The 15,000-nt window shown below is 42.6% G+C and overlaps 1 protein-coding gene across 1 annotated transcript in view; it reads left to right on the top strand.

The window, feature by feature from the left end:
• Positions 1-15,000, top strand: part of LOC135513359 (ryanodine receptor 2-like) — a 382,179-nt gene that overhangs the window by 342,512 nt on the left and 24,667 nt on the right. Inside the window, 6 exon segments of the mRNA XM_064936287.1 lie at positions 2,789-2,919; positions 4,498-4,540; positions 5,009-5,142; positions 5,759-5,819; positions 6,768-6,914; positions 13,402-13,536. Coding sequence (XP_064792359.1) covers positions 2,789-2,919; positions 4,498-4,540; positions 5,009-5,142; positions 5,759-5,819; positions 6,768-6,914; positions 13,402-13,536 — 651 coding nt within the window.

Genomic DNA, 15,000 nt, shown 5'->3' on the forward strand with positions numbered 1-15,000 from the left:
TAAGGTAGGATACTGCTGTTACTACTGCCTTAAGGTAGGATACTGCCGTTACTACTGCCTTAAGGTAGGATGCTGCTGTTACTACTGCCTTAAGGTAGGATGCTGCTGTTACTACTGCCTTAAGGTAGGAATACTGCTGTTACTACTGCCTTAAGGTAGGATGCTGCTGTTACTACTGCCTTAAGGTGGATACTGCTGTTACTACTGCCTTAAGGTAGGATGCTGCTGTTACTACTACCTTAAGGTAGGATGCTGCTGTTACTACTGTCTTAAGGTAGGATGCTGCTGTTACTACTGTCTTAAGGTAGGATACTGCTGTTACTACTGCCTTAAGGTAGGATACTGCTGTTACTACTGCCTTAAGGTAGGATGCTGCTGTTACTACTGCCTTAAGGTAGGATGCTGCTGTTACTACTGCCTTAAGGTAGGATGCTGCTGTTACTTCTGCCTTAAGGTAGGATGCTGCTGTTACTTCTGCCTTAAGGTAGGATGCTGCTGTTGCTACTGCCTTAAGGTAGGATGCTGCTGTTACTACTGCATAAGGTAGGATGCTGCTGTTAACACAGCCTTAAGGTAGAATGCTGCTGTTACTACTGCCTTAAGGTAGGATACTACTGCCTTAAGGTAGGATGCTGCTGTTACTACTGCCTCAAGGTAGGATACTACTGCCTTAAGGTAGGATGCTGCTGTTACTTCTGCCTTAAGGTAGGATACTGCTGTTACTACTGCCTTAAGGTAGGATGCTGCTGCTACTACTGCCTTAAGGTAGGATGCTGCTGCTACTACTGCCTTAAGGTAGGATGCTGCTGCTACTACTGCCTTAAGGTAGGATACTGCTGTTACTACTACCTTAAGGTAGGATGCTGCTGCTACTACTGCCTTAAGGTAGGATGCTGCTGTTACTACTGCCTTAAGGTAGGATACTGCTGTTACTACTGCCTTAAGGTAGGATACTGCTGTTACTACTGCCTTAAGGTAGGATACTGCTGTTACTACTGCCTTAAGTTAGGATGCTGCTGTTACTACTGCCTTAAGGTAGGATACTGCTGTTACTACTGCCTTAAGGTAGGATACTGCTGTTACTACTGCCTTAAGGTAGGATGCTGCTGTTACTAATGCCTCAAGGTAGTATCCTACTGCCTTAAGGTAGGATACTGCTGTTACTACTGCCTTAAGGTAGGATACTGCTGTTACTACTGCCTTAAGGTAGGATACTGCTGTTACTACTGCCTTAAGGTAGGATGCTGCTGTTACTACTGCCTTAAGGTAGGATGCTGCTGTTACTACTGCCTTAAGGTAGGATGCTGCTGTTACTTCTGCCTTAAGGTAGGATGCTGCTGTTACTACTGCCTTAAGGTAGGATGCTGCTGCTACTACTGCCTTAAGGTAGGATGCTGCTGCTACTACTGCCTTAAGGTAGGATGCTGCTGCTACTACTGCCTTAAGGTAGGATACTGCTGTTACTACTACCTTAAGGTAGGATGCTGCTGCTACTACTGCCTTAAGGTAGGATACTACTGCCTTAAGGTAGGATGCTGATGTTACTACTGCCTTAAGGTAGGATACTGCTTTTACTACTGCCTTAAGGTAGGATACTGCTGTTACTACTGCCTTAAGGTAGGATGCTGCTGTTACTACTGCCTTAAGGTAGGATGCTGCTGTTACTACTGCCTTAAGGTAGGATGCTGCTGTTACTACTGCCTTAAGGTAGGATACTGCTTTTACTACTGCCTTAAGGTAGGATGCTGCTGTTACTACTGCCTTAAGGTAGGATGCTGCTGTTACTACTGCCTTAAGGTAGGATGCTGCTGTTACTACTGCCTTAAGGTAGGATGCTGCTGTTACTAATGCCTTAAGGTAGGATGCTGCTGTTACTACTACCTTAAGGTAGGATACTGCTGTTACTACTGCCTTAAGGTAGGATACTGCTGTTACTACTGCCTTAAGGTAGGATGCTGCTGTTTCTACTGCCTTAAGGTAGGATGCTGCTGTTACTACTACCTTAAGGTAGGATACTGCTGTTACTACTGCCTTAAGGTAGGATACTGCTGTTACTACTGCCTTAAGGTAGGATGCTGCTGTTACTACTGCCTTAAGGTAGGATGCTGCTGTTACTACTGCCTTAAGGTAGAATACTGCGGTTACTACTGCCTTAAGGTAGGATGCTGCTGGTACTACTGCCTTAAGGTAGGATGCTGCTGTTACTACTGCCTTAAGGTAGGATGCTGCTGTTACTACTGCCTTAAGGTAGGATGCTGCTGTTACTACTGCCTTAAGGTAGGATGCTGCTGTTACTACTGCCTTAAGGTAGGATACTGCTGTTACTACTGCCTTAAGGTAGGATGCTGCTGTTACTACTACCTTAAGGTAGGATGCTGCTGTTACTACTGCCTTAAGGTAGGATGCTGCTGTTACTACTGCCTTACTGTAGGATACTGCTGTTACTACTGCCTTAAGGTAGGATACTGCTGTTACTACTGCCTTAAGGTAGGATACTGCTGATACTACTGCCTTAAGGTAGGATACTGTTGTTACTAATGCCTCAAGGTAGAATACTACTGTTACTACTGCCTCAAGTTAGAATACTACCTCCTCAAGATAGAATACTACTGCCTCAAGGTAGAATACTACTGCCTCAAGGTAGAATACTACTGCCTCAAGGTAGAATACTACTGCCTCAAGTTAAAATACTACCGTTACTACTGCCTCAAGGTGGGCTCCTACTGCCTCAAGGTGGAGTTCTCCACCTCTCTGATCAATCCTTCCTCCATGCCTGTTTCCCCACCAGGTCCCGTTGGTGATCTTCAAGCGGGAGAAGGAGGTGGCGAGGAGGCTGGAGTTTGACGGTCTCTACATCACAGAGCAGCCGTCGGAGGATGACATTAAAGGCCAGTGGGACAGACTGGTGATTAACACTGGGTAAGTCCACTGTCACTGCTCAGTTACGGCTTCGTTCATTATCACATCCTCCCTAATGGCACCAGATACCCTACCCAGTGCACTACTGTAGACCAGCTCTGCTCTGTGTGGGGTATAGGGTGCCGTTTGGGACCCAGTCAGCTATTACAGCAGGGTACGGGTCCACAGAGGCCACAGGCTGGGCTAATTGTCCTGTAAATGTTTAAATGTCAAACCTAACGATCACGCTCGTCTCGCAGTGGAGGTGCTTTGACTCTGCAACCCTATGGATCCCATATTAATGATATAGAGAAATTAATGAATATGGCAAACCATTTCCGTTAATCCATTCCATCGGTGGATAATGTACTCTGTATCGACTGACCATGTGACCATTTGAAGGATGTTGATTAGTAATGTACTCTGTATCGACTGACCATGTGGATTATTGTTATTGTTTGGAGGATGTTGATTAGTAATGTACTCTGTATCGACTGAACATGTGACCATTTGGAGGATGTTGATTAGTAATGTACTCTGTATCGACTGACCATGTGGATAATCATTATTGTTTGGAGGATGTTGATTAGTAATGTACTCTGTATCGACTGACCATGTGGATTATCGTTATTGTTTGGAGGATGTTGATTAGTAATGTAATGTACTCTGTATCGACTGACCATGTGGATTATCGTTATTGTTTGGAGGAATGTTGATTAGTAATGTAATGTACTCTGTATCGACTGACCATGTGGATCATCGTTATTGTTAGGAGGATGTTGATTAGTAATGTACTCTGTATCGACTGACCATGTGGATAATCGTTATTGTTTGGAGGATGTTGATTAGTAATGTACTCTGTATCGACTGACCGTGTGGATAATCGTTATTGTTAGGAGGATGTTGATTAGTAATGTACTCTGTATCGACTGACCATGTGGATAATCGTTATTGTTTGGAGGATGTTGATTAGTAATGTACTCTGTATCGACTGACCATGTGACCATTTGGAGGATGTTGATTAGTAATGTTCTCTGTATCGACTGACCATGTGGATAATCGTTATTGTTTGGAGGATGTTGATTAGTAATGTACTCTGTATCGACTGACCATGTGGATCATCGTTATTGTTTGGAGGATGTTGATTAGTAATGTACTCTGTATCGACTGACCATGTGGATTATCGTTATTGTTTGGAGGATGTTGATTAGTAATGTAATGTACTCTGTATCGACTGACCATGTGGATCATCGTTATTGTTTGGAGGATGTTGATTAGTAATGTACTCTGTATCGACTGACCATGTGGATCATCGTTATTGTTTGGAGGATGTTGATTAGTAATGTACTCTGTATCGACTGACCATGTGACCATTTGGAGGATGTTGATTAGTAATGTACTCTGTATCGACTGACCATGTGGATAATCGTTATTGTTTGGAGGATGTTGATTAGTAATGTACTCTGTATCGACTGACCATGTGGATTATCGTTATTGTTTGGAGGATGTTGATTAGTAATGTACTCTGTATCGACTGACCATGTGACCATTTGGAGGATGTTGATTAGTAATGTAATGGACTTTGGTTGTGATTTTCAGATCGTTTCCTAACAACTACTGGGATAAGTTTGTGAAGAGGAAGGTAGGTCTGAATTCATATTCACTGAAGTGATATATATTCACTTATCTTCACATCGGTGACCTGTTTAGGACCAGTTTACAACATATTTAAAACCACTTTAGAACCTGTTCAGAACCAGTTTAGAACTGGTTTAGAACCAGTTTACAACATATTGAGAACCAGTTTAGAACCAATTTAGAACCAGTTTACAACATATTTAGAACCAGTTTAGAACCTGTTTACAATTTATTTAGAACCAGTTTAGAACCTATTTAGAACACGTTTAGAACCTATTTAGAAACAGTTTACAACATATTTAGAACCCGTTTAGAACCCGTTTAGAAGCTGTTTAGAAGCTGTTTAGATCCTGTTTATAAGCTGTTTAGAAGCTGTTTAGAAACAGTTTACAACACATTTAGAACCTGTTTAGAAGCTGTTTAGAACCAGTTTAGAATATATTAGAAGTAAAGCTGTGTGGTTCCCCTGCAGGTGATGGATAAGTATGGAGAGTTCTACGGCCATGACCGCATCAGTGAGCTGCTGGGTATGGACAAAGCTGCTCTGGACTTCAGTGACGCCCACGAGAAGAAGAAACCCAAGAAAGACAGCTCGTTAGCCGCAGTGTGAGTCTGGGGGTGTGGATGGCTCGTTAGCCGCAGTGTGAGTCTGGGGGTGGGGAGGGCTCGTTAGCCGCAGTGTGAGTCTGGGGGTGGGGAGAGCTCGTTAGCCGCAGTGTGAGTCTGGGGGTGGGGAGAGCTCGTTAGCCGCAGTGTGAGTCTGGGGGTGGGGAGAGCTCGTTAGCCGCAGTGTGAGTCTGGGGGTGGGGAGAGCTCGTTAGCCGCAGTGTGAGTCTGGGGGTGGGGAGAGCTCGTTAGCCGCAGTGTGAGTCTGGGGGTGGGGAGAGCTGTGAGCTGCAGTGTGAGTCTGGGGGTGGGGAGAGCTCGTTAGCCTCAGTGTGAGTCTGGGGGTGGGGAGAGCTCGTTAGCCGCAGTGTGAGTCTGGGGGTGGGGATGGCTCGTTAGATACTCCCCAACATGAATCGTGTTGATGTTGTGTTCTGTCTTGTGTCTCCCCTGGTCTGTTACAGATTAAACTCTGTTGATGTTGTGTTCTCTTGTGTCCCCTGGTCTGTTACAGATTAAACTCTGTTGATGTTGTGTTCTCTCTTGTCTCCCCTGGTCTGTTACAGATTAAACTCTGTTGATGTTGTGTTCTCTTGTCTCCCCTGGTCTGTTACAGATTAAACTCTGTTGATGTCAAGTACCAGATCTGGAAACTCGGGGTCGTCTTCACAGACAATGTAAATAAAGACTTATTTAATCCTGCTAAATTACTTCAACGTTTTATTTAATGTACAATAATACATTTTATATGCCATTTAGCAGACATTATTTCTAACTCTTCTTCTTCTTCTTCTTCTCCTAATCCTTCTTCTTCTTCTCCTAATCCTTCTTCTTCTTCTTCTCCTAATCCTTCTTCTTCTTCTTCTTCTTCTTCTTCTTCTTCTTCTCCTAATCCTTCTTCTTCTTCTTCTTCTTCTCCTAATCCTTCTTCTTCTTCTTCTTCTTCTCCTAATCCTTCTTCTTCTTCTTCTCCTAATCCTTCTTCTTCTTCTTCTCCTAATCCTTCTTCTTCTTCTCCTAATCCTTCTTCTTCTTCTTCTTCTTCTTCTTCTTCTTCTTCTTCTTCTTCTTCTTCTTCTTCTTCTTCTTCTTCTTCTTCTTCTTCTCCTAATCCTTCTTCTTCTTCTCCTAATCCTTCTTCTTCTTCTTCTCCTAATCCTTCTTCTTCTTCTTCTTCTTCTTCTTCTTCTTCTTCTTCTTCCTCTTCTTCTTCTTATCCTTCTTCTTCTTCTTCTTCTTCTCCTAATCCTTCTTCTTCTTCTTCTTCTTCTTCTTCTCCTAATCCTTCTTCTTCTTCTTCTTCTTCTTCTTCTTCTTCTTCTTCTTCTTCTTCTTCTCCTAATCCTTCTTCTTCTTCTTCTTCTCCTAATCCTTCTTCTTCTCATCCTTCTTCTTCTTCTTCTTCTTCTTCTCCTAATCCTTCTTCTTCTTCTTCTTCTCCTAATCCTTCTTCTTCTCATCCTTCTTCTTCTTCTTCTTCTTCTTCTCCTAATCCTTCTTCTTCTTCTTCTTCTCCTAATCCTTCTTCTTCTTCTTCTTCTTCTTCTTCTTCTCCTAATCCTTCTTCTTCTTCTTCTCCTAATCCTTCTTCTTCTTCTTCTTCTTCTTCTACCTGACCCCTGCAGTCGTTCCTGTACCTGGCTTGGTATATGACCATGTCCATCCTGGGTCACTACAACAACTTCTTCTTCGCTGCTCATCTCCTGGACATCGCCATGGGCTTCAAGACCCTCCGCACCATCCTGTCTTCTGTCACGCACAACGGCAAACAGGTACTGGTGTCTCCCCTGGGCTTTATCACTGTGTCTGGGCTTTATCACTGTGTCTGGGCTTTATCACTGTGTCTGGGCTTTATCACTGTGTCTGGGCTTTATCACTGTGTCTGGGCTTTATCACTGTGTCTGGGCTTCATCACTGTGTCTGGGCTTTATCACTGTCTGGGCTTTATCACTGTGTCTGGGCTTTATCACTGTGTCTGGGCTTTATCACTGTCTGGGCTTTATCACTGTGTCTGGGCTTTATCATTGTGTCTGGGCTTTATCACTGTCTGGGCTTTATCACTGTGTCTGGACTTTATCACTGTCTGGGCTTTATCACTGTGTCTGGGCTTTATCACTGTGTCTGGGCTTTATCACTGTGTCTGGACTTTATCACTGTCTGGGCTTTATCACTGTGTCTGGGCTTTATCACTGTGTCTGGACTTTATCACTGTCTGGGCTTTATCACTGTGTCTGGGCTTTATCACTGTCTGGGCTTTATCACTGTGTCTGGGCTTTATCACTGTGTCTGGGCTTTATCACTGTGTCTGGGCTTTATCACTGTGTCTGGGCTTTATCACTGTGTCTGGGCTTTATCACTGTGTCTGGGCTTTATCACTGTGTCTGGGCTTTATCACTGTCTGGGCTTTATCACTGTGTCTGGGCTTTATCACTGTGTCTGGGCTTTATCACTGTCTGGGCTTTATCACTGTCTGGGCTTCATCACTGTGTCTGTGCTTTATCACTGTCTGGGCTTTATCACTGTCTGGGCTTTATCACTGTGTCTGGGCTTTATCACTGTCTGGGCTTTATCACTGTGTCTGGGCTTTATCACTGTCTGGGCTTTATCACTGTGTCTGGGCTTTATCACTGTCTGGGCTTTATCACTGTGTCTGGGCTTTATCACTGTCTGGGCTTTATCACTGTCTGGGCTTTATCACTGTGTCTGGGCTTTATCACTGTCTGGGCTTTATCACTGTCTGGGCTTTATCACTGTGTCTGGGCTTTATCACTGTCTGGGCTTTATCACTGTCTGGGCTTTATCACTGTCTGGGCTTTATCACTGTGTCTGGGCTTTATCACTGTCTGGGCTTTGTCACTGTGTCTGGGCTTTATCACTGTGTCTGGGCTTTATCACTGTCTGGGCTTTATCACTGTCTGGGCTTTATCACTGTCTGGGCTTTATCACTGTGTCTGGGCTTTATCTCTGTGTCTGGGCTTTATCACTGTGTCTGGGCTTTATCACTGTGTCTGGGCTTACTTAGTATTCTACAAACCACTTTCTAAAGATACAATATGTTACTGTAGGTACATTCACAATATATTACTGTAGATACAAACAGTGTCTAAAGATACAATATATTACTGTAGATACAAACAGTGTCTAAAGATACAATATATTACTGTAGATACAAACAGTGTTGAAAGATACAATATATTATTGTAGATACATACAGCGTTTAAAGATACAATATATTACTGTAGATACATACAGTGTTTAAAGATACAATATATTACTGTAGATACATACAGCGTTTAAAGATACAATATATTACTGTAGGTTGTTGTTTTGGCTCTGTACTCCAACACTCTGAGGGTATGTGGGTGGGTACGCTAGTTTTTGTATTGTCTAGGGGTTTTGTATGTCTAGGGGGTTTTGTAGGTCTAGGTGTTTTGTGTGTGTATGGTGGCCTGATATGGTTCCCAATCAGAGACGGCTGTTTATCGTCCCACATTTTAAGGAACCAATAGTTTTTGAACACATTCACTTGGATGCATCTGCAGTTTGTTTTGGTTGTTTCAGATGGTGTGGTGTTCAATATAAATGAATGCTAATGCATTGTGTCATTTTGGAGTCACTTTGATTCAAAATGAGATTAGAATGTGTTGCTGAACACTTCTACATTAATGTGGATGCTACCATGGTTACGGATAGTCCTGAATGAATTGTGAATAATAACACTCACAAGACAGGCTAACCGTTACCATTAAGGAGGTTAGCATTAAAACAGGCTAACCTCTCACCGTCACCATTAAGGAGGTTAGCATTAAAACAGGCTAACCTCCCACTGTTACCATTAAGGAGGTTAGCATTAAAACAGGCTAACCTCTCACCGTTACCATTAAGACGGTTAGCATTAAAACAGGCTAACCTCTCACTGTTACCATTAAGGAGGTTAGCATTAAAACAGGCTAACCTCTCACCGTTACCATTAACGAGGTTAGCATTAAAACAGGCTAACCTCTCACCTTTACCATTAAGGAGGTTAGCATTAAAACAGGCTAACCTCTCACCGTCACCATTAAGAAGGTTAGCATTTTATATCATACCCCAAGACATGCTAACCTCTCACCGTTACCATTAAGGATTAGCATTAAAACAGGCTAACCACTCACCGTTACCATTAAGACGGTTAGCATTAAAACAGGCTAACCTCTCACCATCACCATTAAGGAGATTAGCATTAAAACATGCTAACCTCTCACCGTTACCATTAAGACGGTTAGCATTAAAACAGGCTAACCTCTCATCGTCACCATTTAGGAGATTAGCATTAAAACAGGCTAACCTCTCACCTTTACCATTAAGGAGATTAGCATTAAAACATGCTATCCTCTCACCGTTACCATTAAGAAGGTTAGCATTAAAACAGGCTAACCTCTCACCGTTACCAGAAGGTTAGCATTAAAACAGGCTAACCTCTCACCATCACCATTAAGGAGATTAGCATTAAAACAGGCTAACCTCTCACCGTTATCATTAAGGAGAATAAGCATTAAAACAGGCTAACCTCTCACCGTTACCATTAAGGAGGTTAGCATTAAAACAGGCTAACCTCTCACCTTTACCATTAAGGAGATTAGCATTAAAACAGGCTAACCTCTCACCTTTACCATTAAGGAGATTAGCATTAAAACAGGCTAACCTCTCATCGTCACCATTAAGGAGATTAGCATTAAAACAGGCTAACCTCTCATCGTCACCATTTAGGAGATTAGCATTAAAACAGGCTAACCTCTCACCTTTACCATTAAGGAGATTAGCATTAAAACAGGCTAACCTCTCACCTTTACCATTAAGGAGGTTAGCATTAAAACAGGCTAACCTCTCAACGTTACCATTAAGGAGATTAGCATTAAAACAGGCTAACCTCTCACCTTTACCATTAAGGAGATTAGCATTAAAACAGGCTAACCTCTCACCGTTACCATTAAGGAGGTTAGCATTAAAACAGGCTAACCTCTCATCGTCACCATTAAGGAGATTAGCATTAAAACAGGCTAACCTCTCATCGTCACCATTAAGAAGGTTAGCATTAAAACAGGCTAACCTCTCACCGTCACCATTAAGGAGGTTAGCATTAAAATAGGCTAACCTCTCACTGTTACCATTAAGAAGGTTATTGTTTTTTTTGGGGGGGGGGTATTTTTGGGGTTTCTCACTCATCATTATTCACCATTTATTAATAATTATCCAGTCGTTGACATTAGTTGGATGCCTACAGATATAAATGCAATGCGTTTCTGTATGGAGGAATGGTCTAATACCCCAATGTGTTCGACAACATAAGGCTCAGTGCCGTCATCCTCGTAAGGTATTGAAAACAGGGGTGACAATCATTTTGACCCCTACTATTTTGAGAGGGGAAAGTAGTACTTGTTAAACAAAATATTTATCTTTGTGCAATTGTATTAGAATGAAAATAATATATTTCCATGGTTGCTTTCAACTTCTTCACTAATAACGACCTCTGTCTCTCTCGCTCTCTCTGTCTCTCTCTCTCTCTCCTCTCTCTCTGTCTCTCTCTGTCTCTCTGTCTCTCCTTTTCTCTCTCCTCTCTCTCTGTCTCTCTCTGTCTCTCTCCTCTCTCTCTCTGTCTCTCTCTGTCTCTCTTTGTCTCTCTCCTCTCTCTCTGTCTCTCTCGCTCGCTCGCTCTCTTTCTCGCTCTCTCTCTCGCCCCCCCTCTCTCTCCCTCTCTCTCTTTCTCTCTCTCTCTCTATCTCTATCTCTCCCTCTCTCCCTCTCTCCCTCTCTGCCTCTCTCTCTCTCTCTCTCTCTCTCTCTCTCTCTCACCCCCTTTCTCCCTCTCTCTCTCTCTGTCTCTCTCCCTCTCTCTCTCAATTCAATTCAATTCAAGGGGCTTTATTGGCATGGGAAACATGTGTTAACATTGCCAAAGCAAGTAAGGAATATAATATATAAAGTGAAATAAACAATAAAAAATAACAGTAGACATCACACATACAGAAGTTTCAAAACAATAAAGACATTACAAATGTCATATTATATATATATATATATATATACAGTGTTTTTACAATGTGCAAATGGTAAAGGACACAAGATAAAATAAATAAGCATAGATATGTGTTGTATTTACAATGGTGCGTGTTCTTCACTGGTTGCCCTTTTCTCGTGGCAACAGGTCACAAATCTTGCTGCTCTGATGGCACACTGTGGAATTTCACCCAGTAGATATGGGAGTTTTTCAAAATTGGATTTGTTTTCGAATTCTTTGTGGATCTGTGTAATCTGAGGGAAATATGTCTCTCTAATATGGTCATACATTGGGCAGGAGGTTAGGAAGTGCAGCTCAGTTTCCACCTCATTTTGTGGGCAGTGAGCACATAGCCTGTCTTCTCTTGAGAGCCATGTCTGCCTACGTCGGCCTTTCTCAATAGCAAGGCTATGCTCGCTGAGTCTGTACATAGTCAAAGCTTTCCTTAATTTTGGGTCAGTCACAGTGGTCAGGTATTCTGCCGCTGTGTACTCTCTGTGTAGGGCCAAATAGCATTCTAGTTTGCTCTGTTTTTTTGTTAATTCTTTCCAGTGTGTCAAGTAATTATCTTTTTGTTTTCTCATGATTTGGTTGGGTCTAATTGTGCTGCTGTCATGGGGCTCTGTAGGGTGTGTTTGTGAACAGAGCCCCAGGACCAGCTTGCTTAGGGGACTCTTCTCCAGGTTCATCTCTGTAGGTGATGGCTTTGTTGTGGAAGGTTTGGGAATCGCTTCCTTTTAGGTGGTTATAGAATTTAACTGCTCTTTTCTGGATTTTGATAATTAGTGGGTATCGGCCTAATTCTGCTCTGCATGCATTATTTGGTGTTCTACGTTGTACACTGAGGATATTTTTGCAGAATTCTGCGTGCAGAGTCTCAATTTGGTGTTTGTCCCATTTTGTGAAGTCTTGGTTGGTGAGCGGACCCCAGACCTCACAACCATAAAGGGCAATGGGCTCTATGACTGATTCAAGTATTTTTAGCCAAATCCTAATTGGTATGTTGAAATTTATGTTCCTTTTGATGGCATAGAATGCCCTTCTTGCCTTGTCTCTCAGATCGTTCACAGCTTTGTGGAAGTTACCTGTGGCGCTGATGTTTAGGCCAAGGTATGTATAGTTTTTTGTGTGCTCTAGGGCAACAGTGTCTAGATGGAATTTGTATTTGTGGTCCTGGTGACTGGACCTTTTTGGAACACCATTATTTTGGTCTTACTGAGATTTACTGTCAGGGCCCAGGTCTGACAGAATCTGTGCATAAGATCTAGGTGCTGCTGTAGGCCCTCCTTGGTTGGTGACAGAAGCACCAGATCATCAGCAAACAGCAGACATTTGACTTCAGATTCTAGTAGGGTGAGGCCGGGTGCTGCAGACTTTTCTAGTGCCGCGCCAGTTCGTTGATATATATGTTGAAGAGGGTGGGGCTTAAGCTGCATCCCTGTCTAACCCCACGACCCTGTGTGAAGAAATGTGTGTGTTTTTTGCCAATTTTAACTGCACACTTGTTGTTTGTGTACATGGATTTTATGATGTCGTATGTTTTACCCCCAACACCACTTTCCAACAGTTTGTATAGCAGACCCTCATGCCAAATTGAGTCGAAGGCTTTTTGAAATCAACAAAGCATGAGAAGACTTTGCCTTTGTTTTGGTTTGTTTGGTTGTCAATTAGGGTGTGCAGGGTGAATACATGGTCTGTTGTACGGTAATTTGGTAAAAAGCCAATTTGACATTTGCTCAGTACATTGTTTTCATTGAGGAAACGTACGAGTCTGCTGTTAATGATAATGCAGAGGATTTTCCCAAGGTTACTGTTGACGCATATTCCACGGTAGTTATTGGGGTCAAATTTGTCTCCATTTTTGTGGATTGGGGTGATCAGTCCTTGGTTCCAAATATTGGGGAAGATGCCAGAGCTAAGGATGATGTTAAAGAGTTTTAGTATAGCCAATTGGAATTTGTTGTCTGTATATTTGATCATTTCATTGAGGATACCATCAACACCACAGGCCTTTTTGGGTTGGAGGGTTTTTATTTTGTCCTGTAACTCATTCAATGTTATTGGAGAATCCAGTGGGTTCTGGTAGTCTTTAATAGTTGATTCTAAGATCTGTATTTGATCATGTATATGTTTTTGCTCTTTATTCTTTGTTATAGAGCCAAAAAGATTGGAGAAGTGGTTTACCCATACATCTCCATTTCTCTCTCTCTCTCTCTCTCCAGCTGGTTCTGACAGTAGGACTACTGGCTGTGGTGGTGTATCTGTACACCGTGGTGGCGTTCAACTTCTTCAGGAAGTTCTACAATAGAGGGGAAGAGGGAGAGACACCAGACATGAAGTGTGATGACATGCTCACAGTGAGTAGTCAAACTGATCTACAATCAGATTATATAGACATGGAGAACATGCTCACAGTGAGTAGTCAAACTGATCTACAATCAGATTATATAGACATGGAGTGTGATGACATGCTCACAGTGAGTAGTCAAACTGATCTACAATCAGATTATATAGACATGGAGAACACGCTCACAGTGAGTAGTCAAACTGATCTACAATCAGATTATATAGACATGGAGTGTGATGACATGCTCACAGTGAGTAGTCAAACCTGAGTCTGTATTCACAAAGAGGCTCAGAGTCCGAATGCTGATCTACCATCAGTTTGTCTTCTAGATCACACTGAATCAGATTATAAAGACAAGGAGAACCTGATCCTAGATCAGTTTGTCTTCTAGAGCCCACTGAATCAGATTATAAAGACAAGGACGACCTGATCCTAGATCAGTTTGTCTTCTAGAGCCCACAGAATCAGATTATATAGACAAGGAGGACCTGATCCTAGATCAGTTTGTCTTCTAGAACCCACAGAATCAGATTATATAGACAAGGAGGACCTGATCCTAGATCAGCACTGACTTCACTGTAAACAACACAATGTAATCTCTGAATGTGTTAGTGACTGTAAGTGTGATTGACCTCCACTCATACAGCTACAGCTGCACCCCCTATTTCAGTCTGCCGTTCCGTATCGACCTGATTGCCGTGCAGACGCGGGCAGAGCTGTGATGAATGCAGTTCATTAGGCTAAAGGCTAATGAAACACTAGTTGCTGGGATGCTGCTGCTAAATTGGCTAGTATTCCCTGACACGGTGAGCCAGAGAAAAGTGGTGTCAGAACGAGGTCTGCTGATTGGCTGGTCTAATTAACCCCAGATGTAACGGATACGGAATAAAGATCTGGGTTGTGGGACCCTATCCCCTATATAGTGCCCTACTTTTCAGTCCTATGGGCCTAAAGTAGTGCACTAAAGTGGTAATCGGTTGCCATTTGGGACTCAGGGCTGAGCGATGCCTTAATGACCCTATTCTATTGTGGTCGTATTGGCAGTAGCACAGCCATCAGAGCCCATCAGAAGGAAACATTCATGTGTTGTAAATCCCAACTTGTTTGCAAAGTCAACTTACAGACGGCTCTGACACACACACTTAGCCACCAGGGGTCTTTTCACAGAACGCGGACAACAGTATTATCTAGAGACATTATTGCATGGAACTTCCCTTCCATCTCATATTGCTGAAGTAAACAGCAAACCTGGTTCCAAACAACAGAAAAGACACACCTCTCAGCCACAACGCCTCTCCCCTATTGGACAACGACAGTTTGTGTGTGTTGATATGTAGGATACGTGTGCCTTCATTTTTTTATTCCGTACTTCTGTCCTTGAGCTGTTCTTGTCTGTTAATGTTCTGTATTCTGTCATGTTTCACGTTCTGTGTTCTGTATTCTGTCATGTTTCATGTTCTGTGTTCTGTCATGT

Source organism: Oncorhynchus masou, chromosome 24 (assembly GCF_036934945.1).
Source record: "Oncorhynchus masou masou isolate Uvic2021 chromosome 24, UVic_Omas_1.1, whole genome shotgun sequence".
Taxonomy (NCBI): Eukaryota; Metazoa; Chordata; class Actinopteri; order Salmoniformes; family Salmonidae; genus Oncorhynchus; species Oncorhynchus masou.